The sequence below is a fragment of the Vanellus vanellus genome (assembly GCF_965231255.1).
Source record: "Vanellus vanellus genome assembly, chromosome: 4".
NCBI classification, from domain to species: domain Eukaryota; kingdom Metazoa; phylum Chordata; class Aves; order Charadriiformes; family Charadriidae; genus Vanellus; species Vanellus vanellus.
In genome coordinates this window covers 24,321,927-24,338,192 of record NC_138909.1, presented here as the reverse complement: position 1 = coordinate 24,338,192, position 16,266 = coordinate 24,321,927, and the positions used below count along the sequence as shown (strand labels likewise).

Here is a 16,266-nt window from a genome sequence, read left to right as displayed (position 1 = left end):
TGAGGCACTGAAGCCTCTAATCAACCTAATTAAGGTGGTGGGATGGGGGAATTAAACCAGCCAAAATAAACTTCTCCCAGGAAGGACATGGGAACATGACTGAGCGTCTGGCTCACATGCTTGTGTCTGATCTGCTGCTAAAGCAGGGCAGATCTGTGCTTCCTTTTCCTCATTGTTCATGGAGAAACTACAGTTTAGCCCTGTTATTAGTGGGGATTAATTTTCAGTGTGGTAAATTTACCAATGAATTTATGAGAAGTTAATTTGCACTAAGGAAGAAATCATGTCAGTTCAAATGTGTTCAGTTAATTGTTGATGGCATTGGTGCAGCCATTAGATACAAAAAAGGCGTTGCTCTTAGGGGTTAGCAAGGGAATGCATCCTGATTAGATTAGAAGCTGGAGAGAGCGCTATCCCCTGGACAGTCAAATATTGAAAGAAAATTACAATTCATTGGCATATTTTATTAGCTAATTGACTAAGGAATGCTTTTAAAGAAACATAGCTAGAGCCTGGGGTAGGACTCTCCTCTGCCCAGCACATCAGTGATGGAGGCACAAATGAGCTTCTCAGCCATCTTTGCTGTATCAGCTGAGATTGTTGGACAACTGGGTACCTTCTGATGGTGGAATGTAAATCAGCAGGGCCCCAAGCCTGCTGTAACATGTGCCATCACTGTATCGCATTCAGACAGCATTCAAGCAGCACGGGGTAAAGCAGCAACCTCACCAGTTTTCTGCTCTCTGCCCCTCATGCAACTCTGGAGAGCTGCTACCTAAATGTACTTTGCAGTCGTGCTGATTGCGGGAGTATCCAAACAAGAGCTTTCTAAAGTGAGGAGGCAATGACCTGTGTTATCAGTGTCCTGAAACACAGTGGATCTGTAACACTGCAAGGCACTGTTTGTTCTCTCAGACTGGCAAAGGCTGAACATGAACAAAGGTTTTAAAAGAAATAACATTTTAAAACAGGCCTTTATGTCCTATTGCTGCTGTTTTCTGAGACCACGAGGATGGTCAGATACCTGTGTTTAAATGCGCTGCTTTGCTGCCTGTGAAACCCTTGTGTTGGCTACTGCCATACCAGTAAAAGTATTTGAGCCATTAAGGATTCAGCTAGGCAGCAACTGATTTCATAAACCACCAAACATTAAGCTGCGTTTTTAAAAATCCCAGGTTAGAATGTGGACAGGCAGATAGAGAAGGAAGGATGTTTTTAGTCCCGGAAACAGATACTTAGTTTGGCAAATGTATGTTCCTTAACGTGCAGTTTCTCATGTTTGGGTCACCCTTTGTATGAAGGCTTCACTGGTAGAGTTTATATTTAGGAAGAGAATTCTGCTTGATTTCTCACATCCCCCTGATACTTCAACAGTTATCTTTGTTAGCCTTTTTGAACTTATAGAGACAGGAAAATCAAAGACAAAGGTAACTGCCAGAATACAGATCTTCAATCGGCATAAATTACTCATCTCTCTTTTAATTGGGGTTGGCATTTCAGAGTCAGAACACAACTGTCTGCAAACACAAAGCAAACTCAGTGCTATTTTATTGCGTGGATCACAGGACGCAGTCCTCACTGGATGTCCCTGGTCAAGACTCCCCAAACCGATTACGCAGAGTCCAGCTTCACTGACCAACCTGCCCTGCACCACCCCGCAGCGACAGCGCACGCCTCTGCGGTGGCTGTGTGTCACGCGGGCGGTATGGGCGGCGTGATGCCCAGGAGAGGGGATCCAGCCCTGCAGGGATGCTGCTCCGTGTGTGTCACACTGCTGCAGCTGGGCACGGGCACCCGACTGCTGTGCCCTGCTGCAGCACCATGCGTTCAGCACCTCCTCACCTCCTGGCACTGATTAAGGGCAGTCCCTTATGGGAACACTGCTTCAAGCTCCAGGCTTGTCAGGGTATCTATTTTCCCGTTCCTCTGTATTCTGCTCTACGGTTGTTATTAATGAAATAAAAAAGTGAGCTTCATTCCCTTCCCTTGCCCACACACATTAATTTAAATGCAAATCCACACAGAAAGATCAAAATTAATTACACTTTCTGCAGCAGGCTACATGGAAAATTGAAATGCAGAGGGCTGGATTTTCTTTTTCCTTTTCTCTCTTTTTTTTTTTTTTGGAAGTGGAAAGGAGAAACAATGTAGCAAAAATATTAAAGTACGCCTGTAAATGTTGCATACTTGCTTGCTTTTACTTTCTGATGCTTTGTGCTTTTTCCAATTTCCACAGCTGCTTTCAGTGTCAAGCTGTTTCAGAAGGAAAATTGAAAGCTTAATCTGCTGGTGACATAAATTGACCTCTAAATGACAAATAATATTCTGTTTACCGCTAATGACAATCGATCTTCATTACGAAAAACTATGCTGACTCTTAAGAAATTTGTCCATTATTGCCTGATCAGAATACAGCTGAAGTCTGAGATTTTTTTGGTTTTTTTTTCAGGGAAATAAAGGTATGGGGGAGGGAAGTGTTCTGTTCCTTGATGAGTTCAGGCATTTATATAATTTTTTTTCAATGAAAATGCAATCAGGTGAATTTGTGACCCAAGGTGCAGTGCAGAGTTCCACAAGCTGGAATTGCACATCTGGGTACAGTCACAGCAGATTAACTGCTCGCAGGAACCAATGTACAGACAGGGCTATTCTGTTTGCCAGATCCTGGGCAAATAAAGCAAAATTCTAACGCTTATTAAGGGGAATGGCTGCAGGCATTGTACGCAATATAGAGACATTAAGTATGCTCTGAAAAACCTTCTGGATCAGGCTCTGTGGGGCTTCAGTGGAGGTGCCAGGGTGACAGTTACATGACTTTACGCAGGAAAAATGGATGCTCACAGATTTTAAGCATTTAAGGCCAATGGGAACAATCAAATGAACAGCTAAAAAGGAAGCACGCAGACACTTTGTCAGGCTGGGGCTTACTTGCTTAGTAGTCTGTGGGAAGTGTGTGGTGTTCTGCCCCTTGGCCAGACCCCGTCCTTAGCACTGTTGGTCTTAGCCAATGTCTGGACACATCAATTCAGCCAGCCCACTGCTTGCTCTCCCTGGGCAAGCAGTATGGTTTTAGCTAGATACATTCGTGTATTACAAAAACCAGAAGAAAGAAATGGATGCTTATGATCAAATAGCTCCTTTTTCAAATTCCACATGTCATTAAGAAAGTGGTTATTTGTGTCCCTGCAGCAACTAGAGCTCAAGGTACCTTTGTAAAACACATGGCCAGAGATCTTCCCTGGAAAGCTTACAAATTAAACAAATCAAAGAAAATGGGATTTTTCCCTGGGTATAGAGCCATTAAAAACAACATCCTTTCAGTACCTTGCTGAGATTTTACTGACTAGGACACACCGGATCTGCTCTTTCCACAGACTTCCCATACAAACATGGATCTATTTCAAGACCTTGCTCCCGCTCTTTAAATATTCTGATGCACCATATCAAAGGTCCTTCTACAGGAAAAAAAAACAGCCTAGCTGAATGACCCCGTATCCAGCAAGTGCCTTCCCAAGGCTCTGTGCCCTAAAGACTTAGCGAGAGGTGGAAGCAGCATAGAATTGGTAGCCTGGCCCCTGTCAGCCCAGCTGGCCTCAGGAGCTCAGGAGGGTGCCAGGTCAGTACAGGTGGGTGGTACCTGGAGGGGGCCTGGCTAGAGCTGGTGTCTCTGCACTAGCCCTGAAAAAAAAAAAAAAAGACGCAGACGATTGTGCTGGCATTTAGCAGGACAAAGCAGCAAAACATCTTTTGGTCTATGGCCAAAGAGGGCTTTTCGAGTGTGAAGAGACACTGGGGCCTTGCTTGCCCCAGGCTTGATGCTGAGAGCTGTAGTTCCTCAGGTGCACTGGTCATTCAGATTGCAGTACTCAGCAGCTGTCATTTATTACAATGAAGGCAAGCATAGTAAGTAATAGCTTCAGATACTTTTTGTCTTGGTCTTGTGGCCCAGCTTATTTTTACTGTGGTTTCTTAGGTGTGCTTTGCTTACTGCCATCATGCTCAGGAATCACTCAAGTGCAATGTCAGCACCATAAATCCCACAGCCTTTTCTTCCAAATAAAAGCAAAAAGCAACAGCTTCAAGTCATTTCAGCATCCCACTTTCCTGCTGTCAGCTCAGTGAAGCAAAAGTATGCAAACTTCAGTCCAGCTTAGGCTGCAACTGTCAGCACAGTGATATCTCCTTCTATTCCTGTTTTCTCAGAAGCATTCCTGAGAATGCTCAAACACACCTGCTGCAACCAAGAGAAACACCACTTATGACCACTGCTGTTTAAGGTTGCTGTTGTGGTTTAACCCCAGCTGGGAGCTAAGCACCCGCCACGCAGCCACTTGCTCACTCCCTCATGGTGGGATGGGGGAGAGAATCAGAAGAATTAAAGTGAGAATACTCATGGGTTGAGAGAAAGACACTTTAATTGAGAAAGCAAAAGCCGCTCATGTAAGCAAAGCAAACCAAGGAATTCATTCACTGCTTCCCATGGGCAGGCAGGTGTTCAGCCATCTCCAGGAAAGCAGGGCTCCATCACACATAACAGTTACTTGGGAAGATGAAATACCATCACTTGAATGTCCCCCCCTTCCTTCTTCTTCCCCCAGCTTTATATATGGAGCATGATATCATATGGTATGGAATATCCCTTTGGTGAGTTGAGGTCAGCTGTCCTGGTTGTGTCCCCTTCACTTTCTTGTGCATCCCCAGCCTGCTTGCTGGTGGGCTGATGTGAGGAGCAGAAAAGACCTTGACTCTGTGTAAGCACCGCTCAGCCATAACAAAAACTTCCCTGTGTTATCAACACTGTTTTCAGCACAAGTCCAAAACATAGTTGCATACAAGCTAATATGGAAAAAATTAACTCTATCCCAATCAAAACCAGCACAGTTACAGACATGGAACAACTGTATTAGTTCAGCACTTACCTATCAAGGAAAGACCTCGACAGCTTTTCAGATAATCTGCGTGTCGGTATGTCTGTCTGACTCTATATATTATGCACAAAACCACAATACCCCTCCCCCCCTAATATGTGACTCTTTCCTAGCAATCTCTTCTTATTGCTACACAGATATCAAAACTACCATCTGGTTAAGGTGACAGAATGTATTTCAGCTGTGCTCAGTTCACATGAGCAAGTGCTGTTACATTTCTCAGCTAATGCGCAACATTCTGTGATCGTATAAAGGACATTGGTGCTGCAGTGGTCCCCAGAATTTCCCGTATTTCTGCAAATTTAAACAACATGCAGCTGATGATTGATTATAGTAATTTTGCTGTTCATATCATCCTATTCATATCACAGCAGGTATTGCTTGTAATTATTAAGGGTATTTGTTATTAGAGATGCATGGGCGGTGACATACAATGCGAAGCAAACAATTTAACTGATAATAAAATTAGCTGATCGTGGAAAGTCAATCTGCTAATTATCTCCAAACTGTGTCTGTCAGCTCTGTTTTGCATTTCTTAGACTCCTTGCTTCTCAGTGGAATAGCTTTTGCAGGGCTGCATTCTAAGGAACACCGAATTTCCCAGCAAGAGGTCTTCATCATGTTACACCTTTGCTCTCATGCAGGTTCACATAACTTCAAAAATACTTTGTGACAAATAGGCATTTGATCGTGTAATTTACTACAGAACAGGCAGCAAACTAAAGAATTCTTATGGAAGATTTTTTATGAAAATTAATAAAAATTAGACTCAATCCTTCAATTTCATAACTATTGGAAAGTAGGTAGTACTTAGATTTCTTAGTTGTTAAATTTTCAAAACCTCTTGTGATATTTAAGTAGTGGAGCACCCATTAAGGTCAACTTGAACCATGTAGATAGAGAGTACCTTTGGACGCTTTTAAAACTGCATACTGGCTTTTAAAACTGTCCTCAGTTCCTGTGATTGTCAGCTGATTTATTTACTGAAATTCTGGTATAAACGCAGTGAAAAAAAAGCCCTGTGTGAGCAGTGGGACCAATAGAACTTGGTTTTCTGTGTATCCTTGTGAGCACTGGGACCAGTAGAACTTGGTTTTCTGTGTATCTTATTGGCAGCTGGGCATGGCACAAAGGCTATCATTTTAGCAAGCATTTGGATGGTTGTTTAATAACACTGCATCTCTTTTTTTTTATCCAGTATTAATAGATGTTTTCATAGTTAGGTGTGGTCAAATGGTGGCTGTCAGTTTTTATGCATCCTGTCAGTTTGCTTATGTTTTAATTTTTGTTTTAAATACTGGCAGGTGCAAAAAAATAACCCATTCAAAATGAAATATTTTTCCTCATGTCCATTTTTTAAAACAGATTATTAAAAGTAAACATTGAGTCACTTTCCAAGAAAATACCATCCTGTGTTGAAAAATTATGATGCTTTAAAGGTAACAGCATTAAAATAATTTAACTGTTTTTAACTAAATGTATGGATTTTTTCCACAAAGTTGGAACAGATACCTGACAGAGAAGGTGGAATAAGGTAAAAGGCTTAAGACTTACCATGAATTGCTTACACTTCCAGACTAAAGGAAGCCTGTACACATAGAAGGAACATTGTCTGAATCATAACAGAATGAATCATAGAATTGTAAACCAGTTTGTGTTGGAAGGGATGTTCAAAGATCATTTAGTTCAGCCCCCCTGCCAGGGGCAGGAACATCTTTCACTAGATCAGGTTGCTCAGGGAAGAAGAATGATGTTGATGACACTTACAATCATGGAGTTTGTGAATAACTTTTCAGCTGAGGAACAGGCAAAGCTTTCAGGTGCCTATGTGCATGCAGCTGGGGGGTGACCGTATTAAAGTCTGAGACAAACATCCTTCAAGAGAACGACAGGTCAGGAGGGTAGAAATAATCAAATAGCAGATGGAAAACCAAGGAGACATTTCAATAGCTGTTCAAACATGTCACAAAAAAAGGAACCAAAAGCGTTCTACACAAATGCTAGAAATCTAAGAAACGTGACGCAGGAAATGCAATACTGGCTACATTTCAGACCATATAATATTGGCTGAATAGACCTGTAGTTTGAACCATGATGGCCATTCTTATTTTCTGGTGAGCCTATATCTGTTTTTTCAAGTCAAAAGTGGTCTGGGACATAAGTGGGTTGAAATGTTACTTTTACAACTTTTTTCCCCAAGTGTGAAATGCATAGCCAAAACCATAACCCTGTAAAAGGGAGCTGAATAGCTCTGCTGATCACAAGGAATATACAGGGAATGTGACTTACTGAGTACCACGTGTCTGAGCTCTGATGCACCATCACAATGTCAGAAAGTAAATAATAATACATGCCTGATCTTAGATGCAACAGGAGTTACAAGATAAACTTCAGTCATGCATGCTCTTGGATTGCCATTAATCTCTGTGGGAAGCACCAAGGGAAAGTGCTATTAGGAATAAACTGGGAAGTAAACCCTACTAAAAACAAAACAAATCAAAACAAAACAGCCCTGGAAAAGAGAAACCCTTCAGCTTTAGACTGGAAGCAAGGGGAGGTTTGCCAGGTGTGGGAGTGAAGAGAGGCCTTGGAGTGCTGCATACAGCTGCAGCTGTGTCTCTGTCTTTAGTGAGTGCTTATTTGCTCTGCCTGGGAGCACGCGCTCTCCACATGTGCTTCTGAACTGCTGATGGCAAGTGAAGCTTATCTGCCAGATAGCACTGACTCTCGGTATCCAAGAGAGCCATCAGCCCTTCTCCTATGGGAATGACATGTGTTTGCCAGAGCCAGGCTGGATTTGAATGGCTTCCTGCATTGCCAAATAGAAATCTAGAGCTGTCCCAGTGAGAGCTCTGGAGGATCCCTGTGGAAAAAATCCTGTTCAACCTGCTGTAAATGACCCTGCCCTGGCAGGGGGGTTGGAGTAGGTGATCTTCAGAGGTCCCTTCCAACCTTGACCATTCTGTGATTCTGTGAAACGGTGACAAGTAGGGCCAAGGTCCCCTTGGCTGACTGCTACCAAGTGGTGAGTAGGCAAATCTCTGATGCCTAGGAATGTGTGGGGTTTCCTCTCTCTGAAATGAGTCTCATCAGGCCAGGAGAGCAGACCAGCCAGACCCCTGAGACCTCCCAAGGAATAAAGTGCGGTTGCACTTCTCTCCAGAAAGCAATGCTGTTTTTTTCAGGACCCCAGGCAGCAAAGACTTGGGAACAGCCTTGCCAAAGTCTGCTGCCAGTAAAGATTGAAACTGGGGAAACTTTATGTTCAGACTAAAACCAACATGCTTACAAAGAGAGATGCGTTTGCACTTTGTCCCCCAGTCCATTTGCATAGCATTTCCACTTTACATTAGTTAGTGGGCCCCCACCAATACTAAGAGCTGGGAAGGAACGTCCCAACAGCTAATTCCAGGTCCCTCCAGCAAAATACACACAGCATCCCAAGAATGGTCTGGAAACCAGAGAGACACAGTGGTGTTTTAACAAGGTCACTGCAGAGAAGCAGCCGCAAAGGCACACTTCCATCTATCTAAATCTTTGAGTATGTTTGAACATAATCATGTACTGAGGCTAAAGGACTGGAAATGTGGGATGGCGTGCTTAGATGCACAACCTCTGTTTGCCCTTGTGAAGATTATGAGCCATACCTAAAAGCGCACTGCCACAGGATGAGGTAAATTGGCTTTTATTGAAACATACTGTAATATGAAGCGGGGCAGGGAGGGTGGGGGCGCTGGGGGGAAGATTCCAATTTAACACAAGTACATTGCATTTCAGGCTCCCAAATAACTATTGATATCTGCTGTCCTGGAGCAAATCACATCTTCCTTGACAAGTCAGACAGCTGCTCTTTTTCTGTCTTCCTTTTGTTATCTTTAATAGCCATGGATTGTTGTGGTACCTTGAAAAAAATGTTTGTGACTTCCTTGATGGATGTTTTGCCTCCTGCCATTAGCCCTGGTTCATGGGTTCATCTAACGCCTGTTCTTGCCTACACAACTCAGACCAAGTGCTTTTGAAACGAGAGTGTGCTGGGTGCCAAGGCATGGTGGGTGCAGTGCGCACTGTGTACAGCTCCCTTTCCCCTCCAGCTGGCAGTTGGTGGGGTGAACAAGCTCTCTTGATCATCCTGAGATACAGTTAAGGTAGAAGCAACCTCTGGACCTCATCTGGTCCAGACTCCTGCTCAGAGCAGAGCCAGCTTTCAAGTCCTGTGAGATTGCTCAGGGTCTTCCCCAGCTGAGGCCTGACTATGTCCAGGGAAGAAGATCCCACAGCTTCTCAGGGGAAATGGTCCCACATTTGATCACAGTCATTGTGGAGAATTTTTTTTTTCCATTTATTTAAGGTACGGGAATACTGGTATCTTAAATACAGGAATACTAACATTTGTAAGATAGGTCTAAAGAAAACCATGGCTATATTCGATGAATTTCATCCAGATTTTGAATTGAAAAGACAAAGCAAACCTCTTTCAGGCTGTCCTAAGGTGTGTCACAGGAAATAAAGGCAAATGCGGTACAAACGTCTGGGGGTGGTGATAGTGCAGCTGTTCCCTTGCTTTCTCTGTTGGACTTTGCTGCCCCCAAATCTCAGTCAACGCCATGGACTGTGTAAGGTCTCCCCAGGCTGCTACAGGTCAGCCCTAAAATGTGCCAGGTCAGCCCTAAAACCTTCAACAGCAAACCTAAGTGTGTGTGTGGGTTAAGCTAAGTTACGTGTCTTTGTGATGCAAAAGAGGAGTGCTTATATTGTCCATTCAGCCAGCACAGCTGTAGGGGCACAGCTATCTGCATACAGGTACTACAAAGAGCTGGACTAGTAAACAATTAGAACAGCCACCATTCCTTCTGCAGTCTTCCTGTGGCACTTACCCACTTGCCCTGACACTGAGAGAAACCAGTGCAGATGGAGACCTGTACCTGTATGAACAAACTGACGGGTCTCTGTCCATAATCATCAAAGGGCAACTAATAACAACTTCCAACTGCTATTGTGCATTTAGGAGTAACCTTTAACTGGACCATTTACAAATCTGCTTCTAGGGAACATCCTTAAGTTGATGGGTATTGTGGAAGTCATACGTAACCCAGTATTAGCTACCCCAGTGCTTCTGCTTTTTGTGTCTCTATTTGTCTGATTAATCCATGATTAAGAACTAATGCTAGCTGCATGTCCCTAGTAAGGTTTTATGTTCCTAAATGGGAAAAAACAACACCTTTGGACCAGACTGTAGAACAAGCATGATTTTGGAGGGAGGGACAAGACTGACACATTTAGTATAGAGTTCTGGCAAATATAGTAATAAACAGGGTTCTCTTTATACTTCCCAGTGGTGTGTGCACAGGCTCATTTTTCATGCGCTGATGGAGCATTCAGCACCGAGTTTGGCCCTTCCAACACTCAAGTGGGGAGAAGGGATTTCTGCTCTAACGTGTGCATTGTGTGCTCCTCCTAGCTCTCTTGTATTCTCTTTGTATAGCTGAGACTGAAAGAGAGGATTTTTTTTTATCTCACATTTGTAGCTATCAGCTAAAAAGAATACTAACAGAAAGAGAAATTTAGAACCTCCACTACGAAATTAACAGCCATGCTTTGTGATTTGCACAGGTCCCCAGTGGTACCCTTCCCGTGTTGGCCTGCAACTAGAACGCAGTAAGTATTCCTAGGGTTGAATATAGCTACCTAATGTATTACTAATCCTCTGGCAAGTTCTCCTCCTAACAGTATTTCTCTCTATATATGTGTTATTGGTTGAACTGTTAGCAATTTTTCATTAATTGATATCAATGATTAACTTACTAGCTTTCTCATTAATAAAGGAATCTAATGGTTTTCATAACCACTGAGTAAAAATGCTTCAGAATACCGTATATGATCAAATAATCATAGAATCATAGAATGATTTAGGTTGGAAAGGACCGTGAAGATCATCGAGTTCCAACCCCCCTGCCATAGACAGGGACACCTCCCACTAGACCAGGTTGTCCAAGACCATGTCCAGCCTGGCCTTGAACACCTCCAGGGATGGGGCCTCAACAACCTCTCTGGGCAACCTGTTCCAGTGCCTTACAACCCTCAAAGTGAAAAACTTCTTCCTAATTTTTAATCTAAACCTGCCCTCTTCCAGTTTAAAGCCATTCCCCCTCGTCCTATCACCACATGCCCTAGTAAAAAGTCCTTCCCCAGCTCTCCTGTAGGCGCCCTTTAGGTACTGGAACGCCACAATAAGATCTCCTCGGAGCCTTCTCTTCTCTAGGAATAATGAAGACAAGGCAGTTTTAAAACCATTCACTCTCTTCCTTCACTCACTGCACAATCCATTTTAATATTTGCTCAGAGCCTCATCAGAAGATGCAGCTGGCTGCAGGAGGCAGCCCCTTTTTTTGTGCCAGTACACCAGTTCTTGGTGGACATGGCAGCAGGAGATGCAGCTGCCACAGGCTGCGTGGCATTTGGTCTGTGGACATGTAGGATTGCAGAGCCCTAGAAATGAGGGCTTGGCGCCTGGTGGAATTTAGCACCTTATTGACTTAAACCGCCAACAAACATATATTGAAAGGGAGACACAATACAGAAATTAGAAAAGAGAAAAGAAGTGTTGCAGCCATGGCAACACCCCATGCCAGGGGCTGTTGGGACTGTCTAACATCCAACTCACTGCCTCTATAAAAAAAAGAGAACCAGATATTGCCATTTTATGTCTCTACCTGTACATTCTAGGTCCGTCAGTACCGGAAGCAGATGCCTCAGAATACTGTGAAAAGTAATGTAATGCTCAGATGCACCTGGTCTGCCTAGGTCAGACAGCTTACAAAGAAATCTTGGACTGCGGGCCTTTGCCCAAGAAGTTGCATTCATCATGATGGTGGCACCTACTGTAAAATAGCCTGAGAATGCAAATGCTTCAGCAAAAGACATCAGTGAGGGAGACACTGCATAACATCGACTTTCCCATTAGTCTTGGAAGACAGAACAAAAAGTGCTCTATGAAATTGTCTGTGTGATTGCGTGGCATGTCTCTAATGGGCTAGATTAACAGAGAGAGCATCGTAACAATTGCTATGCACTGCTGCCCAGTGTCATGTCAGCCTAATGCTTTTGTTAAAATGAGAGGAGAATAACTCTCACAGAAATGCTCTAAATTTCTAACCTGGAGAATAGGTACCAAGTCACCAAAATAAATCAGAATACAAGCTGGGCCTACACCTTGACCATTACTGGGGCGGCCTATACGTTATACTGAGCCTCTGAGAAGATGCCTACTGTTCATGCCATCTTGTCTTCCCTTTTTGTCATTACAGATGGGCCCTATTTGAAGGATTCTGTTAACATTCAAAGCCTTGCTGTTTCCTCCATCATCACGCTGTATTTTACAGACCTGGGTCAGCAGGTCGGTTGGACCACAGTAAGTATGTCCTTGTAACAATCAACATGATACATCTTAATGTACAATGTGTTTTAGCATTAAATTACTCCAACTTCCTCAGCCTATCCTTCTCTTTGTCAAATGGTGTAATTATCAGCAGTCAAAACAGAACTAAATGGATAGTGAGACAAGTTATCAATGTGCTAACTCTGACATCCAAGTAAAGATTAGAAGGTGGACATAACAATATTGCCTGAGGAAAAAAGAAATCAATTTTTAAAAATAGTTTTAGCTTATCTAGGGTTTATATGCCTGTGCAGGACCTGTAGCCAAATATACTCATTTGCGGCAAGGTTCCTCAGCTTTGAAGGTGGAAGGATATTAAAAAGAAAAATGGATTTCTGGTAATCCTGTTACTAATGCAGGAAAATTAGCGGATGGGAATGTCTTACTTTTTGTGCACCTGAAGAACAGTTCTGAAAGAGTGGTGAGGCCAAGGATTTCAGGCCAGGATGCCCAGTCAGGCTCAGAAGTCACAAAACTTTTGAATGAAAAAGCATTTGTCATGAACAACAATACCTATATTATCTGTGAGTGGAACCATGGTCTGTTTTGACTTCTGGTCTCAGTTTCACTTGATTTACTTTCCTGTAAGCAGCTGTTAGAAGGTCAGGGTGGCGGGTGAGAGTCAACACGTTCCACCCAAACAGGATTGCGAGGAACTCTGATCTTATGGGCTCATCTGTGCAAGGAGGAAGTGAATGAGTCCATTGTTTCACAGACCAAAGACAGAAGACAGCAGAAGGGTTTGAAAGGACAGTGAAGGAATGGGAGATGAAGAGACCTTTCCAACATCCTGCAGCAGGCATAGGTGGTGAAGCTGAAAGTAGTCTCACTACTAGACTGACACTGCTTTTGCTGTAGTTTGCATGTATTGTGTTAGCTGGAGCAACACACAGCCCACATCTGTATGTTGGGTAACTAGATTCCCAATTTCTGCAGTGAGAAACATGAGTAAGATAGAAGTACATTTTCTGAAAGCCATCAAAGCCATGATGAGACTATTCATAGCAATGGAAAACAAACCACCAATTGCTTGCAATTCCTTTGAAGCAACTGAGTTTTGCTAACTGGCATCATGGCTGTAGGCCGAATTATTAGATTCTTACCTCAGGCAGCCCACAGATCCCACGCTGTTTATGTGGGGTGACCAAAAGGCCCACTGACAAGCCACTGTCCTTCCTTGGCTGTTCCTGTATGGATGGAGCTTGTGAGTGTCAGGTCTTTTAAGTAGCTTGCAGATGATAGTACCGGTTGCTCTCTCCAGCAGGTCACTATGGAGAGATAAGGTCAGCTCCCGATCCATTAAACAGTACACTCAGGGTCAATGTTACTGCCAGAACTGCCCTTGACTTTGAGAAGAGTCAGCTTCTGAATCAGCGCTGTAAGGTCACATATCCATCTCACCTGCTCACACTCACATGCATTTCTCTCTCTCCAGAGAAGCAGATAGCCCCTAGCAGCACAAACTCTGGGAGATTTTAGCCCATATGAACCAGAACATGAGCTATATCTCTCCTTCCCAGTTCTAACAACAGGACCCAAATCCCCAAGTGCTGACAAGCAGTTTACTTCAGTGGAGTTAGAGTAGTTCACACTGTGTGACCTGCCCATTTCAGTAGAAGTCTGCGAGTTTACCATGGCTGAGGCTTTACCCCACTGATGCCCTTACTGATTAATGACCTACTAAAACATACTGATTAATGCTAGTTGGGGTCCTGTTTCCCTGCAACCCATCCCACCACCTCTCAACTGTGGAATTTCCTTGCAAAGCAAAATTATGAGTAGTGCAGTCTCCTGTTTGCTACAACTAAGTAATCTGCAAGAACCTTATTTATTCTTTCCTTTCCTGGTGGTTTATGTAGCCTAAGACAGTAACATAACTAAAGCTTAATATCCCATTATAAATAGTGTGGTTATGACTAGGCGTTGATACTGCAGGCAGTGGCATTTTTTCATGATTTAATCTGTGTGTGCAGAAAGTTGTCTCCACGAGTTTCTGAATATTCATCTTATCCCATTCTGTTCCATATTCTAAATTGTCTCCATTCTCAGTGGGAGAAATCTTCTTCCTAGCCACATCATTTAAACAGCCAAGACATTTTTATATTATAGCTAGTCTATAGCAATAGATAAAAAGTTCATAGAAGATTGTATTCTAACAACAGCAATTAAGAATGTATTTGTACACAGGATGTGTAGTTTTACTGCCATTTTTACTGTGCTTAGCGCTCCCATTTCCCCATCCCCCATGATGCCCTATCAGATTTATGCACACAGTGAGGGATGCTTCTGATTGAAAGGGTTGACATTTAAATGAACAAGTCACAGAATAAAAATATTCTTATCTTGTCAGCAAAATGACAGCTGAGGTACAAAGGGCCACATTCAGGTTTGGACTCCAAAACAGACACAGAAGCACATGGAGATATGTTGGTGCTTCAGAGATTGATGCATTGGGCATGGATCTGTCGAGGGAAAAACTAAGCACAGAAGTGGGTCTTCTGGGGCTTTGCCACCTTGTTGGAGATCACACTTGAGATGCTCACCTGAGGATCAAGAACACTAAGACCCTCAATGCTGGGGATTTACACAAGGACAGTGAGCTTGTGTTTTTTCAAAGGGGAAAGTGGTACCCACCTCCACCTTCTGGGAGCAGTACACTCTCCAGGCATGTTGTAAAATAAAAGATGATGTCAGTTCCCAAACAAATATTTTGAGTCCTTAAGTCTAGGAGCATATTTCTCAATCAAGAAACCTCAGCTTCCATTTTGGAGCATGCACGGTCTCTGATTTACAGTTCTTGTCACACTTCACCTTGGCAGCTCAAGAGTTTGTCATCTCCTGTTGTCTACTCATTCCCTCTGTCAGAGGGTGCTGCTTTGCAGGAAGGATGTATCCTTCTCATCCTCAGCCTTCTTAAAACATAGTTGCACAGTGACCAAAATATTTTTGGTGTTTTGTGCTGTGAAAGGCCAGACATCCCCTGGTGTGATTTCACACCTCTGAACCACACAGGTGTGGTTACACCACAGCTCTGAGACTGAATGACCAGATTTCATAGAATCATAAAATCATTTTGGTTGGAAGAGACCTTTAAGATCATCAAGTCCAACCTTTAACCTAGCATTGCCAAGTTACCACTAAACCATATCCCTAAGCACTACATCCACACCACCTTCAGGAATGGTGAGTCCACCACTCCCCTGGGCAGCCTGTTGCAATGCTTGACAACCACTTCGGTGGAGAAATTTTTCCTAATATCCAAACTAAACCTCTCCTGGTACAACTTGAGGCCTTTTCCTCTTGTCCTATCACTTGATACTTGGGAGAAGAGACCGACACCCACCTCTCTACAACCTCCATTCAGGTAGTTGTGGAGAGCAATAAGGTCTCCTCTCAGCCTCCTTTTCTCCACACTAAACAAACCCAGTTCCCTCAGCTGCTTCTTATAAGACTTGTTCTCTAGATCCCTCATCAGCTTTGTTGCCCTCCTCTGGACACACTCCAGCACCTCAGTGTCTTTCTTGTAGTGAGGGGCCCAAAACTGAACACAGTATTCAAGGTGGGGCCTCACCAGTGCCGAGTGCAGTGGGACAATCACTTCCCTAGTCCTGCTCACCACACTATTACTGATACAAGCCATGATGCTACTGCCCTTCTTGGCCACCTGGGCACACTGCTGGCTCCTATTCTGCTGGCTGTTGACCAACACCCCCAGGTCCTTTTCCTCTGGGCAGCTTTCCAGATACTCTTCCCCAAGCCTGTAGTGCTGCATGGGGTTGTTGTGACCCAGGTGCAGGACCCGGCACTTGGCCTTGTTGAATCTCATACCATTGGCCTCGGCCCATCGATCCAGTCTGTACAGATCCCTATGTAGAGGCATCCTACCCTCAAGCACATCAATGC

The 16,266-nt window shown here is 43.6% G+C and overlaps 1 protein-coding gene across 1 annotated transcript in view; it reads left to right on the top strand.

Annotated features, from left to right (window-relative positions):
• TECRL (trans-2,3-enoyl-CoA reductase like) overlaps nucleotides 1–16,266 on the top strand; it is a gene marked incomplete at its 5' end in the record, with an annotated part of 72,707 nt that overhangs the window by 26,841 nt on the left and 29,600 nt on the right. Inside the window, 2 exons of the mRNA XM_082482726.1 lie at nucleotides 10,539–10,583; nucleotides 12,233–12,336. Of these exons, the coding sequence (XP_082338852.1) occupies nucleotides 10,539–10,583; nucleotides 12,233–12,336 (149 nt within the window). The remainder of the gene's footprint in view (nucleotides 1–10,538; nucleotides 10,584–12,232; nucleotides 12,337–16,266) is intronic.